A 22,602-nucleotide genomic window follows, 5' to 3' on the forward strand; every position below is an offset into this window, starting at 1 on the left:
CTTTTTCCTCGAGGGAGGAAACCAAGATTCCATCAGATTTTGTTCACAAAACAAGATGTTCAGCAGCTAGGCTACAGATTAAAAAAAAAAAAAAAAGCATATAAATAGTGGGGGACAAGACAGCATGGTGACCCTATGAGAGAATACAAAGGGTTCTGAAAGGCCTTCTGAGAGAAGTCATACTCAAGTCTTCCACCACAACTGCAAACTCATCTCAGGAGCATTTGTGGATCCCACACTCTTGGAGCAATGAACCATGCATCAGAATTATGCAAAACAATCTTGCATGGGCTGGAGAAATACAGATGTGTTTGCTTGTCATCATCCTCTAAACATACAGCACAGCCTTGAACCCAGCTAGACTTCTAAGAGGGCTCCAGGGTCAGGCCAATTTAGATGAACAAAAGCTTTAACAAAAGCTGCCTTTCCACATCCTTTTGTGACCTGGCTTCTTGATCCCCAGTGGCTTTTTAGTCCTCTGGGGAAACTCCACCCAGGGGACTCAGTTTACAAAACCCTAAGTGAGACCACTGCCAAGAAGTGCTTGCTCACCCCTCCTGCAATGGCTGGGGAATCTCCCTTTCCTTTTATGAGTGAAGCACAAAAAAGAATTCATAAGTGGAGCCTGATCCTTCTCACCAAACACAGCCCACACCTCCCAGTAATTGAACTTGAAAAAAAAAAGAAGTTTGAAAAAATTACCGCAAACTATATTGTCATCAAAAACGCTTCCTACATGAGATCACAGAAGAGAGTAGGCTCAACTTCCTGCTGAGCAGATCAGCCTAATGCTTAAATAGAACAGCTCCTGACGGTCATTGACATTGTATGAAAGCCAACAGTGACAGTCTGAGAGGACTGGGCCCTTAATCTGGCATCCTCCCAGTAGGATGCAGGAAATAGGCTGACCCAACATACTACAGAGAATTCATCCAGTTCCTGCTCCATCCAGATTCCACAGGCCTGGAAGATGGAGTCACGCTTGCTGATGCTGGGGTTATTCCCATTCATCATAGTACCCTGCTGTCTGTCAGGTAAGAGGCCAGGGGTTGCCCTGGGGATCTTGTGAAGAAGACTTATGGAATCTTGAGAAGCCTCCATCTCCTCAGCTACAGAGCCAGAGGGAGCACAGAGGTAGAAAACTGGGAAAAGAGTTGGATCCTGGGTTCTACCTCTTTTCTGTGGCGCACCAGGAAGCTATTTTGTACCTCAGTGGTCCCTAATCTATGAACCTTGCCAAAATGGCATGAAGGATTTTGTTACAGTCCTTTCCTTTTTGGTTTTTTTTTTTTTTTTTTTTTTTTTTTTAGACAGATTCTCATGGAGCCTTGGCTGGCCTCAAACTTCAGTATGTATAAATAAGGATGATCTTGAACTCCACTGTTTGGTATCTGCTTGTTTTCAGGCAGTCATGTAGCCCAGATTAGAGCTACCTATATAGCCTAGACTGGCTTAAGGCTGAAGATCCCTTTCCTTAGTCTCCTAAGTGCAGGGATTATAGGCCTGGGCCAACATACCCAGCTAATACATTTTCTTTTATTCTCCCACTACATCCCCAAACACAACTGTATGATAAATCTAAAGAGCTACTACAGACATCTCAAGAGTCATCTTTAATCAGAAATGCTTCATCCCAGGAATGCTTTGGTTTTGCTGTCTTGGGAAGTTCTTTGTGAATGTGATTTTTATGGCAAAGTCAGAAAACATAAATATACTCATTTTCAGCGCATGCCATCTTTCTGCTCTTTATGTAGCTTCTCTACGTATACATGTAAATTGTGAATTCAATCAACATAAATTTTTTCAGATATTATCTTAAGAAATAAAGGTGACCAACTCAGATACCAAACAATTCTTAATTGGGATGAATTTTCATATATATATATGTATACACACACACATATATATATATATGAATGTATATATAGAGAGAGACAGAGACAGAGAGATACCAGCATCTCACTATGTAGTCTTGGATTGCCTGGAACTTCCCATGTAAACTAGATTGGCCTCAAACTCATAAAGATCCACCTGATTCTGTGTGTGCCACCACACTAGACTGAAAATATATTTTTTTGAAAGTCTATAATGTCACATTCTTAATTTCTAGAAATGTATTGGATTTCAGGGAAAAAATTATTTAAATGATTCCAGGAAAAAAAATGTGTTGAGAAGAGAAAAATTATGACCTGTGCTCAAAGTTTGGTTGCTGACTTGGGGGCCAGTGACCACACTGTTTTGGACCACTTAATGGCCAGCTGTAGAAGCATCTTGGCTTTGGAGTTTAGGTTTTTATGCTTTTAGGAAGCTTTTAATGCCATCTCTCCCTCCACAGCACCTTTTCCAAGCCAGTCCAAGTCAGAACAATCAAATCTTTGCAATCAAGCATATTCTGTCTGTGAGGAAAGCATTTAAAGTAAACTTGTGTTATGAGCTATGACTGACTTATATAGGGCTCATTCACTTGGTTTTGTGAAACACTAATACTTCTTCTGGCATATGCATCTGGAGAAATGATGGTAGTACAGGTATTAGAATGTACTTAATGCTGCAGGAGTGTGGGGCTGTCAGAGAAGACTTCATGAAGGTAGCATGTCAGTGGAGCCCTGGGGACTAGTACATTTTCATAAGAAAAGATTTTTACATGAGAATATACATGGACCAATACATAGAAGGGACTGGAGAGTCAATAAGTGGTCCCATGTATTCTCTTCCCTGGACAGAAATATGGGAACACTGGGTGAAGAACAGAAAGATACGAATGGGACGAAAGGATTTAAACCACTGTTCAGAAAGTTCAATCTTTTTCTTTTCCTGTGTTGCAGGGGATAGAAATCCAAGGCTTTAAGCATGTGAGACAAGCACTCTACCTCGGAGCTGCATTCCTAGCCCGCAACTTAAAATGCTTTCACTGTATTTGGTAGGCCACAAAAAAATTCTCGAAAATGTGAAGGGATACCATTTGTAGCGTACATTTGAGGCATCAGACATATGCATTTTATTGCAACTTATAACTACTTTGCAGTGTGCGAGTCATAAATCAGCAAAATAACCCCAAAGGCAGATTATCATGATTGTAAGGCTCACATCCAGCTTATCCTTTGATATTGTAAACGAGAGCAAAGGTGACGGTGTCTGAGATTAGGGTATCAGGTGCAAGGAAGCATGTCAAGAGGCAAATTGACTCCCAGTGAGAAAGAGAATAAAATAGCTGGGCTTTCTCTGAGGTCAGCAAGCAGTTCAGAAACTACCCCAGAGCAAGAGATAATCTCATTTAAGATTTCTTTTTCCTCCAGGAAGAATCAGGTTTAAACAATCAATGCGGATAGGGAAATGGATCATTATTGGTTTAGAGTACCCATTGCCCTTGCAAAAGACCCAGAACCCAACATGGTGGCTCATACCCATCTGTAACTCCAGTTCCAGAGCATCTGACTACCTCTTCTGGCTTCCATAGGCACTGTTCACACATGGTGAATAGAATACATGCAAGCCAAACACACACAGACACACACATAGGTATAAATACATACATATATATATATATATCTTAAATATTGAAAAGTTTAGAAAGAGAAACAAGTCTTTCTATTCCTCAGGGGTAAGAGAGAAGTCTTTAACAAAATAAAACAGACTGTCAACAGATGTAATTTCTAGCTGATTCATAAGGCAGATTTTCATTCTGAAAATTTCCAAAGCCACCATTTAAAATTGTGATGTGGTTCAAGGGCTGTATTAGTCAACCTGGGTGGTTTTAGTCTCTATATCACTAGCCTTGGGATGTGGTTAAAAGAGAATTCTCCCTGATGTTGCCAACACAGCGGGTTACTGAACGCACCTTTCTCAGAATTGTGGAAATTCTGAGGCGCCTCTTGATCATCTTTCATTCTAGGAATTCTGTAATCAAATCTTTATCCCTGTAGAGTCAACAGACAAAAGGTGTGGAAACCCATTAGGGTGATACGCTTGTCTAATTATCTCTTCTGGTAAAGGCTACTGCCCACACTAGAATTTCCCATCTTCAGCTTTGTTACTGAAACATAGCCTTCACATGGACTCCTTCAGTTTCTCCACAGAATTATTACTGTTACTTTGTTCATCTTCAAAATAGACCTTGGAGTGATGAGGCTTTCCTAAGTATTGGAAACACTTATAAAATAGTCATGACATCCCCCCCCAACACAGTGTCTTAAATAGACAGCTTGATATGAAACCTATGCTTGTGCTTCATTTAGCTTTGAGAGTTGAGAATTCCGTCCACTTATGTGTTGACTGGCCATCCTCTGAAAGAACAGCTTGTGTGCTTAACACCTCCGTCACTCTCTTCATCCCATAGACAAGGATTTTGGAGATTTTTGTGTCCATATATTTACATGTGTGTTCACATGGACACAAGTACATATGAATGAGTGTGTGTGGAGACCAGAGGTCAGCTTTGGTATTAATCCTCAGCTGCCATTCACATGAGGTTATTTTCTTATTGCTTGGAGCTTTTATTGTTGTTGTCTAGAAATGGAGTTTCTGGCTATTCTGGGCCTACATGGTCAGGCTAGGCTGGCTGGCCAGAGAGTTTCAGGAATCAGCCCATTTCTGATGGGCTGGTATTAAAGGTATACACTGCTTTAAAATTTTTGACATTATTTTATTTTGAGTGTATGAGTGTTTTGCCTGCGTGTGTATATGTGCAGCACATGCCTTCCTGGTGCCCCTCAGAGGTCAAAAGAGGGCATTGGCTTGCCTGGGACTAGAACTTCAGATGGTTATGTGCTCCTATGTGCGTGCTGTGAAGAGCAGCAAGTGTTCTTATTGCTTTCTTATTGCTAGCCCCCCCCCTCAGTTTTTATGTGGGTACTAGGGATCAGACCTGAGGTCCTCATCCTTATGCAGCAAGCGATTTACAAACCGAGGCATCTTTCCCGCCTTGGAAACACACACTCAAAATAAAAATTGAGAATTCTAGGTACTTTTGTATAATTTCTTGTGGAAGTCATTCCTGTGGTAGCAGTGAGCACCATGAAGGCAGACCACACCTCAACACAGTGGTTGTTCATGCTCATTCTGCTTTCTTTATTGTCCAACAGTGGACACGCATATTGCAAACAAAGAATGAGTTTCCTTAAGAAATTTAGCATGCCACCAGTGGTCAGTGAGGAAGAGAATTAGGAAGCAAATGCGCTTTTTAAAGAATTGGAGTGTGAAGCAAGAAATCTTATGATGTTAGGAGAACCGAAAGCAAGCCCTAGGAAATAATCACTTTCAGTAAATTTCTCTCTGCAAAAGAAGAAGGTTAATACAGAGATCTTGAAATCCCCTTCCAGTTCCATATTCTATGTCAAGAATTCTGGAAATAAAAAGATCTGCATGGACATACAAAAATCCTTTTTATCCTAGGGGACTTTTGGAAATAAAAAAAATTCCCAGCCAAAGACATGCCCAGTATCATATGGATTGAAAGGTCATCCAGTATCAACAGACTGAAATCTGATAGTTTGGTTGTAGGTTATTTCCCACTCTCAAAAGGTACTGCCCTGAATTGCAGCACAATTACTACTTCCGTACTTGTCAAGTTGTGGGTGTAGGGTAAAAACACCACTGTGTTTTGGTGAAGCCTTCTTGTGTTGGTTCACTTGCTCCGGGGATTTTTACCTTCAAACAATGTCCATGCTTCTCAAAAGGAGTGGGAATCTATCTCTTTCTTCTCTTGATCTTGAGTCATTCCATGTGAGGGAAAAAGAGGAACCTCATTCAATGCATTACTTCGAAAAGTTCTAAACCCCAGGCCTGCGATGCCTCAGTGGTTAAGAGCACATACTACCTTTTGCTGAGTTTGGTCCCTATTACCCAGGCTGGGAGTCTCACAACTGCCTGTTTGGATCCAGTGACCTTTTCCAGATTGCATTTACTATATACAGACACACACAAAAATAAGAGTAATTCTTTTTAAAATGTTATAAGCCCTTTATCCCTAAATGGGTTTCAAATAAAGGCTGGACTCAAATCCAGACATTTTTGCTGTTGTTCTGTTTTGTTTTTTGAGACAGAATTTCTCTCTTGTAGCCCTGGCTGAGCTGGAACTCACTTTGTAGAGCATGCTGGCCATGAACTCAGATATCCACTCTCCACCACCTTCCAAGTGCTGGGATTAAAGGTGTGTTTGGCCACCACCTAGTAAACCCAGGCTTCTTGATTATTGGCTCAATGTTTCTTTATCCTGATTCTCAGAAGTGACATCCCTTTATTCATCCATTCATACATTATGGTTATAGGGATGGAAAAGGTACAGCCCTTGTTCTCCAACATTCCTATCTTGAAGACTGCCAAGGGAAAGCCAAAATCTGCCAAAGAGTCAACATTCCATTCCATTACCAGTTCTCCACCATGTTTTCCAGAAAGTCATCCATTTGTAGGAAAAACAATTAGGCAATCCCAGGAAATGTTGGTACGTTCTACTCTAAAGTTGCTTAGAGAGGTCTTGAGTGTTTGATTTTATAGTCATCCTGGGCTTTGCCTTCATCAACAAGAGAACACAAGTCTCATTGGAGACTGTGTAGAACAGTGTTTTGCAACAACAGTTGCACATTGTTGCAACTGGGATACCTGGGACTTCTTAAGACCAGTGAAGTCAGACTCTCTAGGGAGAAGAACAGATGTACTGATGACATTGTTTTTATGTCTCTCCAAACAATGAAGACTCGGCTAGGATTGAAATCCAACCAGCACAGTACAGAAGTAAAACAATGGCACAGGCCAGCATGGTGTGCACAACTGTAATCCTTCCACTTGGGAGACTGGTGCAGGAGGATTGTGTGTATGAGGCCAGCCAGAGCTGCACAGTGAGCTTGTTTTTTGTTTTTTTCAAGAGAACAAACAAAAAGAGGAGGAAGAAGAGAGAAGGAGAAGGGAGAGGAGGAGGAGAAGGAGGAGGAGGAGGAAAAGAAACTCAAATGATTCCCATGTTGGTCTAATTTCATTATTTCATTTTTATTCATTAAGAACAGAGAAGGACTTCTCAAACTTTACAGGACACCTGGAGATTCTGTTATAAAGCATTCTGTTTGGGTGGAGATTTGGTAGCTTCCAACAGTTCAAACTAGTTCAAACAGGCCCCAACATGAGACCTGTATAGTCAGTCCATGAGCACAGTTCTGAGCAGCAGGCTGTCGTGCAACAGAAGAAATGCATACTACCTAGCCACACAGAACTGGAGACTAAACTGGGAAGCAACTCCAGAGAAGATGAACTATTGATCAAAGGATACAAAGTCTATATAACAGCCTGTGGATATTGTAAGACTATAGAGAGCAGCCTACTGCCTGGATAACTAAGGAACAAGCTCTGAGAAGGGCTTTTGGAGAACCTAGCTCTGAAGGGTACTTAAGTATAACAGAGGATGTTGGGAGACAGTACAGTGTGACAGCTCTTTTGAAGCTGTACCCATGGACCACCATCCATGCTGGTAAACTGAAGACTGAGGAGCTGAACAGAACTACCAAATCAACGAGCTCTGTCATATTAATATGCACGTGTATATACATACATACACATGTGTCTGAACAAAATAAGATTCAAGTGCATAGTGATTCTCCAATAAAAAGTAATACCTTACCCACGCAAAGAAGATGAACGTGGAGGCACATGTTTGTAATCTCAGTGCTGGGAACGCATAGATAGGCAGATTCCTGGGGCTCACTGGTCTACCAGCCAAATTGGTGAGCTTTAGACTGATGGGAAACCATATCTCAAGAGAAAAGGTGGATGGATTCCAAGGAATGACTCCTGAGGTTGACCTCAGGTCTACACGCACACACACACACACTCACTCACACATGCACACACACAGACACACACACACACATAGACACACAGAGATGTACCCACATGAACATTGCAATAATTATAATAATAATACTGTTGTTCAGACAAATGACTTTGCATGTTCCTCATCCTACTTTAATCCTCCAGTGCCTATAAGCATTAGTTGATGGATTACTGACCAGTGTTGCAAGTATCACATGGTATCACTGGATATAGTCAAAGAATTTTTGAGTCTTCTACCCCTACATCTATGTTTTTAACTCTTACCCAGCCCTGTCAACCTCTGCCCTCCAGGGCAGAATCCCAGGGCTTCTAACATGACAGCTTTCTTCTATCCTGCCAGTGCACTAGGCTTCAACCAGCAACTTCCAAAGCAGTACCAGGCATCCTACAAGCAGGAGGCTTAGGCTCACAGAAGTGGACTATCATCAATATATGGTTTCACCCAGAAGAAGCAACTTTTTGTTTCTTTATTTAAAAGTCTTAGCGATTTTAAGTTATATTTTCTGTTCAAGTATTTGGCCTGTGTGTATGTATGTGCACCATGGGAATGCTTGGAGCCCAAAGAGGCCAGAATATGGAAACAGGTCCCCTGAAACTGGTTTTATGGAAGGTTCTGAGCCACTATGTGGGAACTGAACCCAGATTGCCTGCAAGAGCAACAAATGCTCATAACTGCTGAGCGGCTCCTCCAGTCCCAGAAGAAGCATTTTAACCAGTGATGATAAAGCCAAGAACTTATGTTCACAGTCTATGTGCAGCTTCTCAGGTATTGCATTAAATCAGTCTCTCTTGATTTGATTTTCAGAATAAGGTGGCTTTGTTGGGTACTGTGGCCTATGCCTTTAAGTTCAACACTTGGAAAACTGAGACAGCAGATATCTGAATTTTGTGCCAGCCTTTTTGACACAGAGCAGTGGTTCTCAACTCTCCTAATGCTGCGACTCTTTAATATAGTTCCTCATGTTCTAGTGACCCCTAACCATAAGATTATTTTTTATTGCTACTTCGTAACTGTAATTTTGCTGCTGTTATGATCATAATGTAAACGTCTGTGTTTTCCGACTGATCCTCTTAGGCAACCTGTGGCCCACAGATTTAGCACCACTGAAATAGAGAGTTCCAAGCCAGCCAGAGCTACATAGTGAGCCCCTGGTACTCAAAAAATTTTTTAAAAAGTTATAATTATCTCCACTTTATAGCTGAACTGAGTCTTTGATCAGGTCATCAGCAACTTATGTAACACAGCTAGAAAGTCTCTAGGATTTGAGTTTGCAATGTCTCTACGTACCATTCTGAGCCATGACTACCTTGCATAGCAGCTCCACGGTCTACCAGAATGGACCACTTGTTGAATCTCTTGTATTTTTTTTTTGTTTTTTTGCTGCGTATGTATACATGTATACACACACACACACACACACACACACACGTATGTGTAGGTCAGAGGTCAACATTCCACCTTCTATTTCTTCACCTTATGTATTTATTTGTTTGTTTGTTTATTTTATCTTATTTTTTATATAGACAGTGGACTTGAGAGCCATCTGGTCAGAAAGCTCGAGTGACCCTCCCTGTTTCTCCCAGTCCCACTGCTGGGGCTACAAGCACACAACATCAGGTTTGGATTTTTAGTAAGGATCTAAAATCTGGGTCCTGTGCTTTCACAGCTGTTACTACCCAGCATACGCTTAGCCTTTCTTTCTTTCTGAAACATGGTCTTATGTAGCCCAGGGTGGCTTAGACATTCACGATGTAATTAAGGGTGGCCCTGAAGTCCTGATCTCTCTGCCCCCACTTCCCAGTGCTTGGATTACAAATGCATGCCACTATACCTCAGTCTGACAGGACCCGTCTAGCCCTGAGAACCTCTATTTCCTGGATCATGCTGCTTCCTTTGCGGCCCTCTTTCTGGTTCTTTCAGTGAGCACTCTAGGGTGTTTTCCTTGCATCTGATTGTGCTTCAAAGAAAGCACTGCAGCCAAGAGTCTTGGCAGCTTACACAACAGAGGAAATTCTGAGCACCTTTGGGCATGAGTCACCACACCTTGTTCAGGAATTGCCATCTCTGCCCACAGAATCACCCACTGTTTTCTGTTTGGGACCAAAATAGATACCTCCTTCAGAAACTGTCAAATTTTTTGTGCTCTCAGTAATAAAATAAAATTAAAAAAAAAATAGGCAAAGATGGGTTTGTGCCTCCAAAGTTGGACTAGGAAGCTGCTGTACAGGTAAATGTGACCGGTAGAAGGAACAGAATGACAGGGAACAGCCCATCTTTGTGGCAGGACTTCTGATTATTTCTATGTCTATTGCTTTGTTCAGTCCTCTTTTCATTAAATCAATCACTATCTATCTATTAAGCGCTTACTGTGTGTTAGTCACAAGGTTAGATGGGCAGAGCTGAGTAAGACCCAGCTCTTCAGGAACTTACTGTTTATGAGGAAAGAGAGACTGCCTGGACTCTTGCCACCCAAGCCAAGTGCTGGGTTCAAGTACAACACAGAGTTGGTGGACACATAGGCCACTGCCCATTACTCCTGCAAGACCAACATGCTGTAAGCCTCCCATTACTCTTACAATTTAGAACAGGGAGGAGGGTTGAGGGCCTTGTTTTGTCAGCATGAATCGTTAGTATTATTGGAATCCAATCCTTTCCATTTTGAATTTAGATCAGTTTGGATGGAGGGTATGTGTTTTATTTGTCTCTCCTCTCTTCCCTCCCCTCTCCTCTCCTCTCCTCCCTCCCCTGTCCTCTCCTTCCTTTCCCTCCCCTACCTTCTCCTTCCTTCCCTCTCCTCTCCTCCCTTACCCTCCTCTCCCTTCTTTTTCCCTTCTCTTTTTCATCTCCTTCTGTCATGCAGGAACATTTCAGGTAGGATATATTTGGAGTTCTTTAGTAGCAGACTTTGTTTTGCACAGCCTCATGAATCTTAGAGGTACCATCTATAGGGCAATTGCCACATGTCTGAATGCTTTTGAAGTTCTCTCCAGCCCTCAACACCTATGACCTCTTCAAGGAAGAAAGAAAAAAAAGGGAGGGAGGGAAGAATGGAGGGAAGGAGGGGAGGAATCCCATTAATCCAATTCATACTGTTAGTGAGTTTCCCTTTCCCTCCCTTCCCTTCCCTTCCCTCTCCTCTCCTCCCTCCCTTCTCCTCTCTTCCCTCTCCTCTCCTCTCCTCCCTCCCTTCTCCTCTTTTCCCTCCCCTCTCCTCTCCTCTCTCCCCTCTCCTCTCTTCCCTCCCCTCTCCTCTCCTCCCTCCCTTCTCCTCTCTTCCCTCCCCTCTCTCTCCTCCCTCCCCTCTCCTCTCTTCCCACCCCTCTCCTCTCCTCTCCTCTCCTCCCTCCCCTGGCCTCTCCTTCCTTTCCCTCCCCTACCTTCTCCTTCTTTTCTTCTCCTCTCCTCCCTTACCCTCCTTTCCCCTCTCTTTCCCGCTTTCTTTTTCCCTTCTCTTTTTCATCTCCTTCTGTGGTGCTAAGGATCTAAGCCAGGACCTTACACATGCTAATAGAGTAAGCATTCTACCACTGAGCATAGCTCTTGTTTTTTAAGAACAGGATTCTTCTAGCTTGGGCTGAACTTGAACTTACAGTCCAGGCTGGCCTTAAACTCATAACCTTCCTTCCTCGGTGTCCTCCAAGTGCTGGGATTACAAAGTATATTATCACCCTAGGCTTTTGTTTTTGTTTTGTGTCACACTGAGGATTGAACCCAGGGATTCATTTATGCTAGACAAACACTTTACCACTGAGCTGCATCCTCACTGCTTACTATATTTTATAGAGCAAAGAAGCAGAGCTTCTTTAAACATTTATTTATAAACTATAAGAACAATACATGATAAATGAGTATAAATAAAAATATAAAACATATATATACATAAATGAAATTACCTCCCAAATCAAACTGGCCCATGTCCCCAGGGAAAGGTCAGTTTATCATGTTGCTGGGTGATGGCAAAAGAAATGTTTCAAAAACTTTTGTTTGAAGTCTCCGACATCTACGTTGACGTCAACCTCTTCCTGCCCAGCACTCTGAGAGTTTCCAGGGAGTTTTGGGGCCAGTGACTTGACACCTGTTTGCATGTTTGACACTTGCTGACTGTGGGCAGGTTGTGGTGGCTTTCCCTACCAAGCCCGTCACTCAGCTGAGCATCAGCGCAGTGTCTGCTTCCTGTCCTTGTGGTAGTGACACCACTGTTCAGAGCCTGATTTAGAGCAGAAAGAACCTTTGTAAAGAGAAAACTCCTTATTTAAAGGAAAGTAAAACAAACTTTTTAAGAGGATTTTCAGAATAGAAGGCAATGTCCTCAGACTTCCTGCTGGTACCCCTGAGGGGAGGCACACCTTGCAGGCTCTTGATGTGCAGTTTTTCACTTCTAGGTTTTCCTGCCTGATACCAACCAGTCCATCACTTTCCCTTTCTCACTGTTTCCTCAGGTTCTGCTTTTCTGAGGCAATTTCTAGCTACTGATGCTGAGGAACTGTTGGCCAGAGCTTGCCAGGCTCTAGAGGCATCTGGCGGCCACTCTCCTCCTCCTTAGAGACTACAGTTGAAGCCGTTGATAACCTGGGCTGTCTAGCCAGTAAGCTCATGGGGTCTGCCTCTCTCCACCTCCTCTTCTTCTCCAGTATGGAGTTTGAACATGCACAGCCAAACCGAGTTTATGCTATGTGGGGTAAACAAACTTGGGATCCCATGCTTGTGTGGCAAACCCACGGGACTACCTCCCTGCTTTGGTTTTATATATTTCAAGACACATTCATATTTTAATATACATGTAATATAAGTTCTTATACTGCAGTATTGGCAATGCTCAGTATGCTTGCTCCTAGGTGCCTCTTATTTTCCATTACTTTTTCTTTGTTTTCTGTTTCTTTTCTAATCCTAAATTGCTGTCCCACATCATGTTTACTTCTGTGGTCTTTTTTTGTGTTTTATTTTATCATTTATTTTTTAAAAGATTTATTTATTTATGTATTTTATGTATATGAATGCTCTATTTGCATGTTTGCCTACATGAGGGCATCAGATTCCATTACTGATGATCATGAGCTACCATGTGGTTGCTGGTAATTGAACTCTGGACCTCTGGAAGAGCAGCAATGCTCTTAACCACTGAGACATGTCTCCAGTTCTTATTTATTTAGAGACAGGGTCTTGCTATATATCTTGAGCTGACCTGGAGCTTACTACATAGATAGGCTGGCCTTGAACTCATGGTGGTCATATCTCTCAGCCTCTTGAGTAATGGGACTACAAATGCAGGGGAAACCCCACAGACATCCATTTAAAAATCTCCTCATCAAGACAACTTAACATCTTGGAAGGCTCTCTCTCTTTTCAGAAGACTGTGGGTGGGATTTACTAATTTAGCACGGCTCTGCTAAAAATATGGCTCCTTCCCAAGAAATCAGTTTCCAAGATTTGAGGGGAAATTTGTCTTTTCAGAGAAAGAACAGGGATATTTTCTCCCCCATCTGTTTTTTTTTTTTTTTAATCTGATAATACCTTATTTAAATCAAGTTGACATTCTGCGGTAAGCTTGTGGTTAACTCTTTCAAGTACTGACACTTGTTTTTCAATGAGGAGACTGAAGAATTAGAAAAGGCCAGCCTCCACCACTATAAGGCTGGAGTGTTGCAGATTCCCGGACTTGGCAGTGTAGAGGCAGCTATGTGTGACAGTAGACATTGTCAGCCAGTAGCTTCTGTTTCTCTTTCTAAAAACAAATTCCTAGTTCCTCTAGGCCTCTTGCTTGTTGTTTATGTAATTACTGTCAACGAAGGCACAAGGTTTTCTCAAAAAGGGTCTTACTGGTGAGTCACTCATTCCTCTCTTGTGGAAACTGCAGCTTTGATGCAGCCTGGGAGAACTGGGCCTCAGAAACTGTGGGTCAAATAACACCAAGACTCACAAAGGAGAAAGATGAGCCCTAGTGAGACACCATTGTGCAAATATTGTTTATTTTTAGTGACTTCCCTTTAAGTTTAAGAAACTTCTCTTTAATAATGACTACACACATATGTATTTTTGACAGGGTCTCACTATGTAGCCCTGGTTATCCTGGAACTCACTATGGAGACCAGGTTGGTCTAGAACTCACAGAAATCCCCCTGCCTCTGCTTCCCAAATTCTGGTATTAAAGGGATGTGCCACTGTGCCTGGTTTTAACGAAAATTTTTAAATTATCTTTGGATTATTATTATTATTGCTTTTAACACGACCACAGAATTTTCTACCTTTCAACAGTCATGAATCACATCAAGAGATTTTTTTTCCATTAGTTTACCATCCACCATTGCCAAGATAAATTCTAATTGATCAGAACGTTAGCTTTAGTCATCCATGGCTAAAACTGAGTACAAATACTATAATCAAAATTCTAACATCTGTTTTTATAAGTGAGACTGTTCTATGACCATTTTCTTTGCAGTTCTTCCAAGTTTGATAGAAAGACTAAATTAACCCTATAAAATGAATTGGAAAGAATTATTTAACCATCCGTGTGATCTGAGTGAGAATGTCTCCCATAGGCTCATATATCTGAACACTTGGTCCCCAGTTGGTGGAACTTCCAATTTGAGAAGGATTGAGAGAACTGGCCTCGTTGGAGGAGGCATGCCACTGGTGGTGGGCTTTGAGGTGTCAAAAGACCCCTGGGATGCTCCAGTGCTCTCTCTCTCTCTCCACCTCATGGTTGTGAACCAAGATGTGAGCTCTCAGCTGTTCTTTTGTTCTGCCGTCACGGATCCTACCCTCTGAAACCATAAGCCAAATGAAATGTGCTCTTTGTAAGTTGCCTTGGTGGCCATGGTGTCAAATCACAGCCATAGAAAAGTAACAAAGAAACCCTCTGGAACAGTTTGCTTTAAACATCTGGTACTTATTTCATATGTTTGTTCATGAGTTGACTTTTTCAAAAAGATTGCTTTCTTTATTAGTTATAGTTTTACTCCTTCAATTTCTCCCTGTCTTTGGTTTCTCTATGTGTCCCTGGCTGTCCTGGGACTCACTCTGTAGACCAGGCTGGCCTCAAACTCACAGAGAACCATTTGCCTCTGTCTCCCAAGTGCTGGGATCAAAGGCATGCACCACCACCATCGGGCTTCTCTCTCTCTTTCTCTGTGTCTCTTTTTCTAAGACAAGGTGTTGCTATGTCCCTTGGGCTAGACCTAAACTCAAAATCCTGCTTACTTTTGAGTTTTTGATGATCAGTAGTTACACCTCCTTTTCTTCAGACTGTTGTTTTGTTGTACTTGCTCCTTCTATCCTGTTTATTTTCGGAATCTGCTTAAATTAGTAGCTTTTATTTTGGCTGACATTCTCTGCTGGGTTTTTTGTTTTTTGTTTTTAATCAATCCTATCTATAGTCTTTGTATCTTCTGATGTCCTTTTTTAAAAAAAATATTCCACTGTTTTTAACTTCCTTCAGTAAATATTTAATTGGATAATGCTTGTTCTAAACGTGTATTTAGAGTTGTATACCTCCCTGTAGATAAGAACTGCAGGATTTAATGCTTATTGTTTTCATTGCCATTCAGTGCCAAGTATTTTACAGAGTTCAGAGTTCAGAGTTCCCCTTTGATCCACTGATTTATTTGGAAGTTTAAGCTTTCTTTTTAAAACGTGTGAAGTTTTATTATTGTTTGTGGTTTTTTTTCTTTCTGTTCTTAACTTTTGATTTCGTTACACCATGGTTAGAAAATGACTCTGTGTGACACTTACTCTTTGACACTTGTAGAAACCACCTCTGCTGCCGGGTAAGAGTTCAACTTTTGTGAAGGTTCCACAGGTGGTAAAAAGAATGTACATTTCCTATATGTTGGGCATACAGCTACACAAATACCCACAAATCAAGCTTACTGAACAATTACCAAGACCTTCTCATGGAATAGCCTTCTCTTGAGAGTGGTCCTTGGAATATCAGTTTGTTGTGTAGTGAGTGGTGAGTTAAATTCTAGTTAGTTTGCTTCTTGTGGTTTCCTGTAGCTTCCTGGGCTGCCTTTGGTAGCTTCTGATTGGTTGAGTGCTGAAGGACCTGCTTCTACTGTAGGATTCCCATGGGGGGGGGTCTTTGGTAGTTCAGGAGTTGTGTTATAGACAGTGAAGCATATGAGATGCATTATCTCTGGTTATTGCTGTAGACTCAGGACTATGTAACTTGGAAGACAGTAGAAGTGATTTGTGCTTCTCTCGTGTGGAGTGAGCACAATGTGCTACTTCTCTCTTTTGTTATATCCAGTGTTGAGTCTTCAGCCCTGATCCCAACCCCACTTTTCCGAATCTTGGGACTTTTGTCTTCTTTGTTATTCATGTTGAGATATTTCCTAAGTTTGAGCAGGCCTAAGGAATAGAGGGAATAAGAAGGGTGCATCCAGAGTGTAGCCAAGTGGATAGATAATAAAGCATAAGCTATAACACTACTGAATCATAGTAAAATATAATGTCAGCTCCACCCTCTTGCCAGCTGTGAACAACCACTTCCAGAAAGAAGAGTTGAAAAGTTTAAAATTTTGAACTTAATTTCACCTTAGAAACAAAATGAAAGCTGAATATAAAGATGGCTGCAGCTTTGTCTCAAATAGCAGGCTGCAGCACCCTATGTGTTTACAATGCTGGCCTTAAGCCTCAGCACCAACAGTAACATCAATGGATCAGCAGCAAATCATGTTCTAAATGTACAATAAAATCCCATTAAAATAACATCTCCAACACCAATGACCATAAGAAAGTGAAGAGCTAATATCAAACACACAGAAAAAAATAAACAATAATGAAAGCAAAATTAATATAAAAAAAGGAATAAAGTGAAAAATAGATGGAAAAGATCCAAGTTAGGTAATTAACAAACACAGATAAAAAAGCGAGAAAAAGTAGTGAGGGAAAACAAAGGTAAATGCAAAACAAATGAAATTAAGCAAGTTGAAGGTTCCTTCTTGCCTAGGTGACAGAAATGTTTCTTTCCCCAGCCCAGGACTCTATGGCTATAGGAGGCGCCTACATGCTATTCTCACTGGCCAATCTTGTCCATGTGCCTGCAGGAGTGGGTGGAAAATGGCCCAGTCATTGGCTAATCCTCTAAATGTCTCAGAACCTCTGAACATGGAGAACATGACCAAACCAAAGCAATTGGTGCTGAGCTGAGGGTGGGGTGTCAACAATACTGATTGTCTCACTCTTCACCTCCTAGAAGGTCCTCTACATCTGCCCCCGCTTATAAAGGAAGCCACTTCCAGTTCCTTCTGCAAAGGATACCATGGTTTCCACCAAACAGATTCTGATCTGTAAATCTGTGTCTAAGTCATGGTTAGTGTCCTAGTTCTGTACTGAATCTTGGTGTGGCCACATGCTGAGCCAACCAAGAAGGCAAGCCTATTGGAACTTGGAGATGTTAAAGAACAATAGTGCGTGCTGGCAAGATGGCTCAGCAGGTAAAGATACTTGATATGAAGCCTGATAACCTCAGTTCAATGCCTGGGACCCACATAGAAGAAAGAGAAAACTGATGCCAACAAGTTTTCCTCTGACCTGCACACATGTACTGTGTGGCATATGAGCACTTGAGTATATACACAATAAAAATAAATAAATAAATAAATGTATCAATAATAAAGAAAGAACATATCACTAGGTATAGTGGCATGAGCCTTTAATCTCAGCACTTGGAAGGCAGAGGCAGGTGAATCTCTGTAAGTTTGGCTATACCATATACAAAACACACATATCAGACATTCAATGGTCCATATTTTTAAAAGAAAAGAACGAGCACAGTAGCCCATGATCTCTCAGGAAGAAGATCACATTCCAACCACAACTAGAAAGAACACATGAATGTATGCATGTTAGTGTTCGGCTTGCTCTCCTTGTTTTAATTAGTGCCCAGGGAATGGTCAGCCCACAATTAAGATGGGTCTTCTTACATCAATTAATGCAATCAAGACAATCCCTCAGACATTCATAGAGGCTACCCTTAAGAGCCAGACAATTTCTCACTGGTGTGAGATACTTACCTGCTAAGTGACAATTAATACTGAGCATCACAGCTACTGTGTACAAGGGGGCGAACTGAAGAACCTGCTGGCATGGCTCCTCCATGGCAGGGTGAAGATTTTTACTGCAGATATGAGAGAAAGCAGAGAGAAAAAGAAGCCAAATTAACATGGCCAAAGCAAGGGAAACAGAAAAGAAGAGCAGAGATGGCGAGATACCAAGAGACGAAGCAAAAGACAGAGAATAGAGCAGAAAGAGAGTGAGAGGAAGGATAGTAGAGAATTGTGGGTTATAAGTAGGGTGAGTAGCTGGGGAGAGAAAGGCCAGGAGACTGTCATGGGCTCTTGGAAATGTGTAACAGGTACTGAGGAACCTGGAGGCAAGCATGATAAGCTTTGATATGCTGACAGAGACTACAGGTAGCCATATGTTTCTCCTGTCGGAGGTCAGGGAAATGACTTCTTTTGGTAGAAGGGAACCAGTTTCACAAGTTCCTGAGGAGTGCTGGTTTTTATCCTCCTGTAGTCTGGGTTGGGCTCCTCTCTGGATATTTGGACTGCCTATACACCACCTGCCTTCTCTCTGTTTACAGTATTTGGAAGTGAGGTCTTTGGGAGGTGATTACCATATAGGAGGCCATAGGAGTAGGGACCCACAGTGGCCTTAGTGGCTTGACAAGAGCAGAGAGGCAAGCTACCACTCTTGCTCCATCTACCCATGTGATACCCTCTGCCTTGGCTTGCTCAGTTTGCTTTATTATATACCCCAGGACCACACCTGCTCAGGGGTGTCACCACCACAGTAGGCTGAGTCTGGGCCCTTCCATATCAAGCAAGAAAATGCCTTACAAGACTGCCTACAAGCCAATGGGTTGGAGACACTTTCTCAGCTGAGGTTCTCTCTTCTCAGTTAACTGTAGCTTGTGTCAAGTTGGCAAGGAAAAAAAAAGAGCAAACAAACAAGCCCACTACCAGAACAGCTGGTTTTGAAAGTCAGTGGAGAAGGGGCTATGAATGCAAGAGTGTTGTGACTCTTGGAGGATGTGTGGATGTGAAGATCAGGTTTAAGTGCAATTGGCTTGGATGATAACAGCTACTAAGGGAAACTGGATGGCTTGTGTGTTTATTTCTAGCTTTTTACTTCAAGATAAATTCACACTCTGTTCTTTTCCCTCTTGGCTATGTCCTAACACATTTGAGTTTTCCATTTGAAGTAATTTTCTGAAGGTAAAAGGAAGATTTGGGTTTGTTTGTTTGTTTGTTTGTTTGTTTGTTTGTTTTTTAAGATATATATACAGGCAGCCATCAGACTTTTGACAGCCAGTTACTACCACTATGAGAATGTGGTTTGGGTAACTTGGCCTTTTGGGACCTCAGTTTCTGGCTGTGTGAAGCCGGAAGGATATCTCCCTTTTGTGATTGCAGAGACCATTGGAGGTGATATACACAAAGCAGAGCTCAGAAATTAGAGCTGTTATACTTTAAAAAAAAAAAAAAAAAAAAAAAAACAAGCGGGGGCCTGACCATTCTGAGTTCATAGATAATGATCTGAATGGAACCACAACGTCAATAAACACCGCCTGCTATTCAGGTGGCTTAGACAGCTGAGCCATCTCCCTGCAAGTGACAGCCACCAATCATCCTGTCTCCTGGAGGTTATACATCTTTGACATGGTAGGAAGATTTCTGAACTTGGAATCAAAGAGTTCAGGTCTTCCCTCCGGCTTTTCCAAATTTCGCAGAAAGGACAAAGAAAGGGACAGGTTCTTCCTTGTGATTTTACCAACTCTCAGAGCATTTTGATTATGTCAAAAGATAGTCATCATCATGTTCTTATTTTATTTTAAGTATTTTATTTTGCACAAAAGCACACTGACTATAAGGCCCAACCATTGATTTGGGCTGGAGACAACCTTGACATTGTCCTTGGCTTTCTTGGATGTGATGTGGAAAAGAATGAGTTTCAGGCAAAAGCCAAACTGTTTATCAGGTGCCTTGAACTCCTGAATCCCTTATAAAACTTAGTAAATGCCCAACCAGCAGATACTGTGCTTGGTGAGTGATTCTAAACTTCTTCCTCACTCCCTATAGCTGGATAGGGGAGAGGCACAAAGGCAAAGACACTTTCTCCGTGCTGGCAGCAATACAGACGAAACAACTTTCCCTTAAATCACCCACACAGCAAGGACTCTTATCTCAAACTCTGTCCCCACCCTTTGGGAGCCCCGTCCTCTTCTGTACCTTTCATGGCACTTCCATGGGGCCACAAGGGTCAGAGAAGTTCCCATCTTAGACGTCCTAAGACAAAACAATGCTGCTTTCTCCGAGCCCACAGTATTTCTCACTCACCTGCCTTTCCTCCAGCCGCGAGCTAGATCCTGAATCAAAGTACTCGCCACTTTGAAGTCACAAGAGTCCCCTGGAAAGCAAGAGGCAGCAGCCAGAAGTTCCCCCTAAACCTTACCTACCCAGTGTGTGTCTGTAGGCAGTAAGCACCAACACCTCTCGTGAGTGTCTTAGAAAGAGCCAAGTCTATAACTCCAGGTGCTCTGAGCCCCCCTTCGGCTCATCTTTCACCCTCCATTAGTGCCACTGCCACCTGTCTTCCGGGTAATCTTCAGACTGTCCAAACTGTGTCCCGCTTAACTCGAGGGACACAGAAGTATGTCAAGGCACAATTAATTCTAGTTTTATTCTCTTTCTAAAAGTGAAGGTGTTAAAAAATAAATTAAGGGGATGTTTTTCTGTTTGAGGAGTGGAGTTGAAGCCAAAAAAAAAAAAAAAAACCATAGAAAGGGGACCAGCAGCTAGGGTAAGAAGTACTGAGCCAAGTCCACGCTCTTTAATCTCTTTACTGTTCATGGAGGTTCCTTCCTGGGGTGAAGAGGGGAATGGTGAGAAAAGCAAACATGACCTCATTTCACAGCAAGACTCCACCTCTGAAAGGCTCCCACAATCGTCCCAAAACAGCGCCACCAGCTGGGGACCAAGTGTTCAAACACAGGAGCCTACAGGACATCCAACTTTCCCATTCAAATTACACGGGCATCATTCTCTACCTGTCCTGCGCTGCAGTCCACAGGGAGGAGGATATGTGATTGTCACTAGTATTTTCCAGAGTGTTATCTGGAGGACTCAAAAGTTGCTACAACGCCTTGTATTCCAGTTGTTCAGGAAGTTCCTGGAGATCCACAAATAATCGCAAGAGAAGCTGCATCATGGTCTTATTTCAGAGTGATAGGAGGGAATTGGGGAGAATGGGACCACCCCAATGGTGCATCTGACACAAGACGGGGAGCTTGCTCAACACCGGAAGGGTTTGGCTTAAGTCTCTCATCGTGGGTCTCGGATCAAACCCTTGTATCGGGCTGATAAACAACCGCCGGCTGCCTCTGTGGCCCTGTGCCCGAATCTCGAGAGGTTTAAGAGCTGAAAGGCAAAGCCACACTCATGTACTTGGGAGTCTGTGCTAGGAGTCTCCTGGGAGCCCCACATCCCAAGAATTTAGGAGGAGAAAAGCCTGGCAGCTGAGTTTGGAAGAAGTGCTGCTAGTGTTTTCAGCAGGGAAAAGTAGAGAGTGGAGGCAGCCGCCACATGATGCCATCTAAGGCTGTTAATTTAGCGTTTCTTTTCCGAGTTGTGCACATGGAATTCTCCTTCATGACCTCTCTGAGAAACGTCTAGACGATTTATATTTTGTTCTTTTTGGCCATAGCGCTAATGTTTCTTTTATGACACCGGAGTGAGAAAAGCTAAGAATAATCCAGATTTATTTTCTTATGGGATTATAAAGAAGAAGAAGAAGAAGAAGAAGAAGAAGAAGAAGAAGAAGAAGAAGAGGAAGAGGAAGAGGAAGAGGAAGAGGAAGAGGAAGAGGAAGAGGAAGAGGAAGAAGAAGAAGAAGAAGAAGAAGAAGAAGAAGAAGAAGAAGAAGAAGAAGAAGAAATAATGTAATAATGTCCAGGGCTGCCTGTCCCACGGACTCTTCTGCCTCGGGGTCGTTGGGTAATTTTTGGAACACGTTTGGCAAGGCCTTTCAGGGAAGAGAATTTATGAGCAATTCCAGGAAAGTTTTTTATTTTTTGTTTTTTTAGGATTGGAAAAATCTGTGAGAATACAAAGTTCTAGAATTTTGTGTTCCCCACATGTCCCCACATGACCTCCTTGGACAGTGAACCAGTCTATGATGCCTATGGAAATTTCCATGGCCTTGTCTAGAAAGACACCACCGTGCATTGAAGAATGCCTAGGGGTGCACAGTTATCCCAAAGATAACCTATCTGACCCTTTTCAAAGTTATGTGTTTGAAACATTTCTTGGCTTGTGGTTTGGTGCCAGATTCCAAATGTACTTAAAATTAATCCTTGCCGGGCAGTGGTGACACATGCCTTTAATCCCAGCCCTTAGTAGGCAGAGGCATGCAGATCTCTGTGAGTTCGATCCTACCCTGGTCTTACAGAGAGAGTTTCAGGGCTACACAGAAAAACTGTCTTAGAAAACAAAAAAGAAGATTGATCCTTGACTATTTGTGTTGATGGATAGTAATTCAAGAATTTGCTAATTGATTTTGTTGCAGTAAAATAAGTTATAGAGAAATTATTTTTAAAGATTAATTATTATTGTTAAAGATTACATACATTAATTTAATGTATTTAATGTGTGTTCCTGTGCCTATGTGAGTGTATTCACACTTGTACGTATAGGGGGATATGCTTGAGTATTATTTTTATTTATTTTTTTAAGATTTATTTATTTATTATACATACAATGCTCTGTCTGCATGTATGCCTG

General features: G+C 42.0%; 1 protein-coding gene across 1 annotated transcript in view; it reads left to right on the forward strand.

Annotated features, from left to right (window-relative positions):
* Positions 1-807: 807 nt before the first annotated feature.
* The window catches only part of Il2ra (interleukin 2 receptor subunit alpha), a 46,836-nt gene continuing 25,041 nt past the window's right edge, over positions 808-22,602 (forward strand). The window contains exon 1 of the mRNA XM_021650916.2: positions 808-1,034. Within this exon, the coding sequence (XP_021506591.1) occupies positions 971-1,034 (64 nt within the window). The 5' untranslated portion in view covers positions 808-970. The remainder of the gene's footprint in view (positions 1,035-22,602) is intronic.

Source organism: Meriones unguiculatus, chromosome 19, assembly GCF_030254825.1.
Source record: "Meriones unguiculatus strain TT.TT164.6M chromosome 19, Bangor_MerUng_6.1, whole genome shotgun sequence".
Taxonomy (NCBI): domain Eukaryota; kingdom Metazoa; phylum Chordata; class Mammalia; order Rodentia; family Muridae; genus Meriones; species Meriones unguiculatus.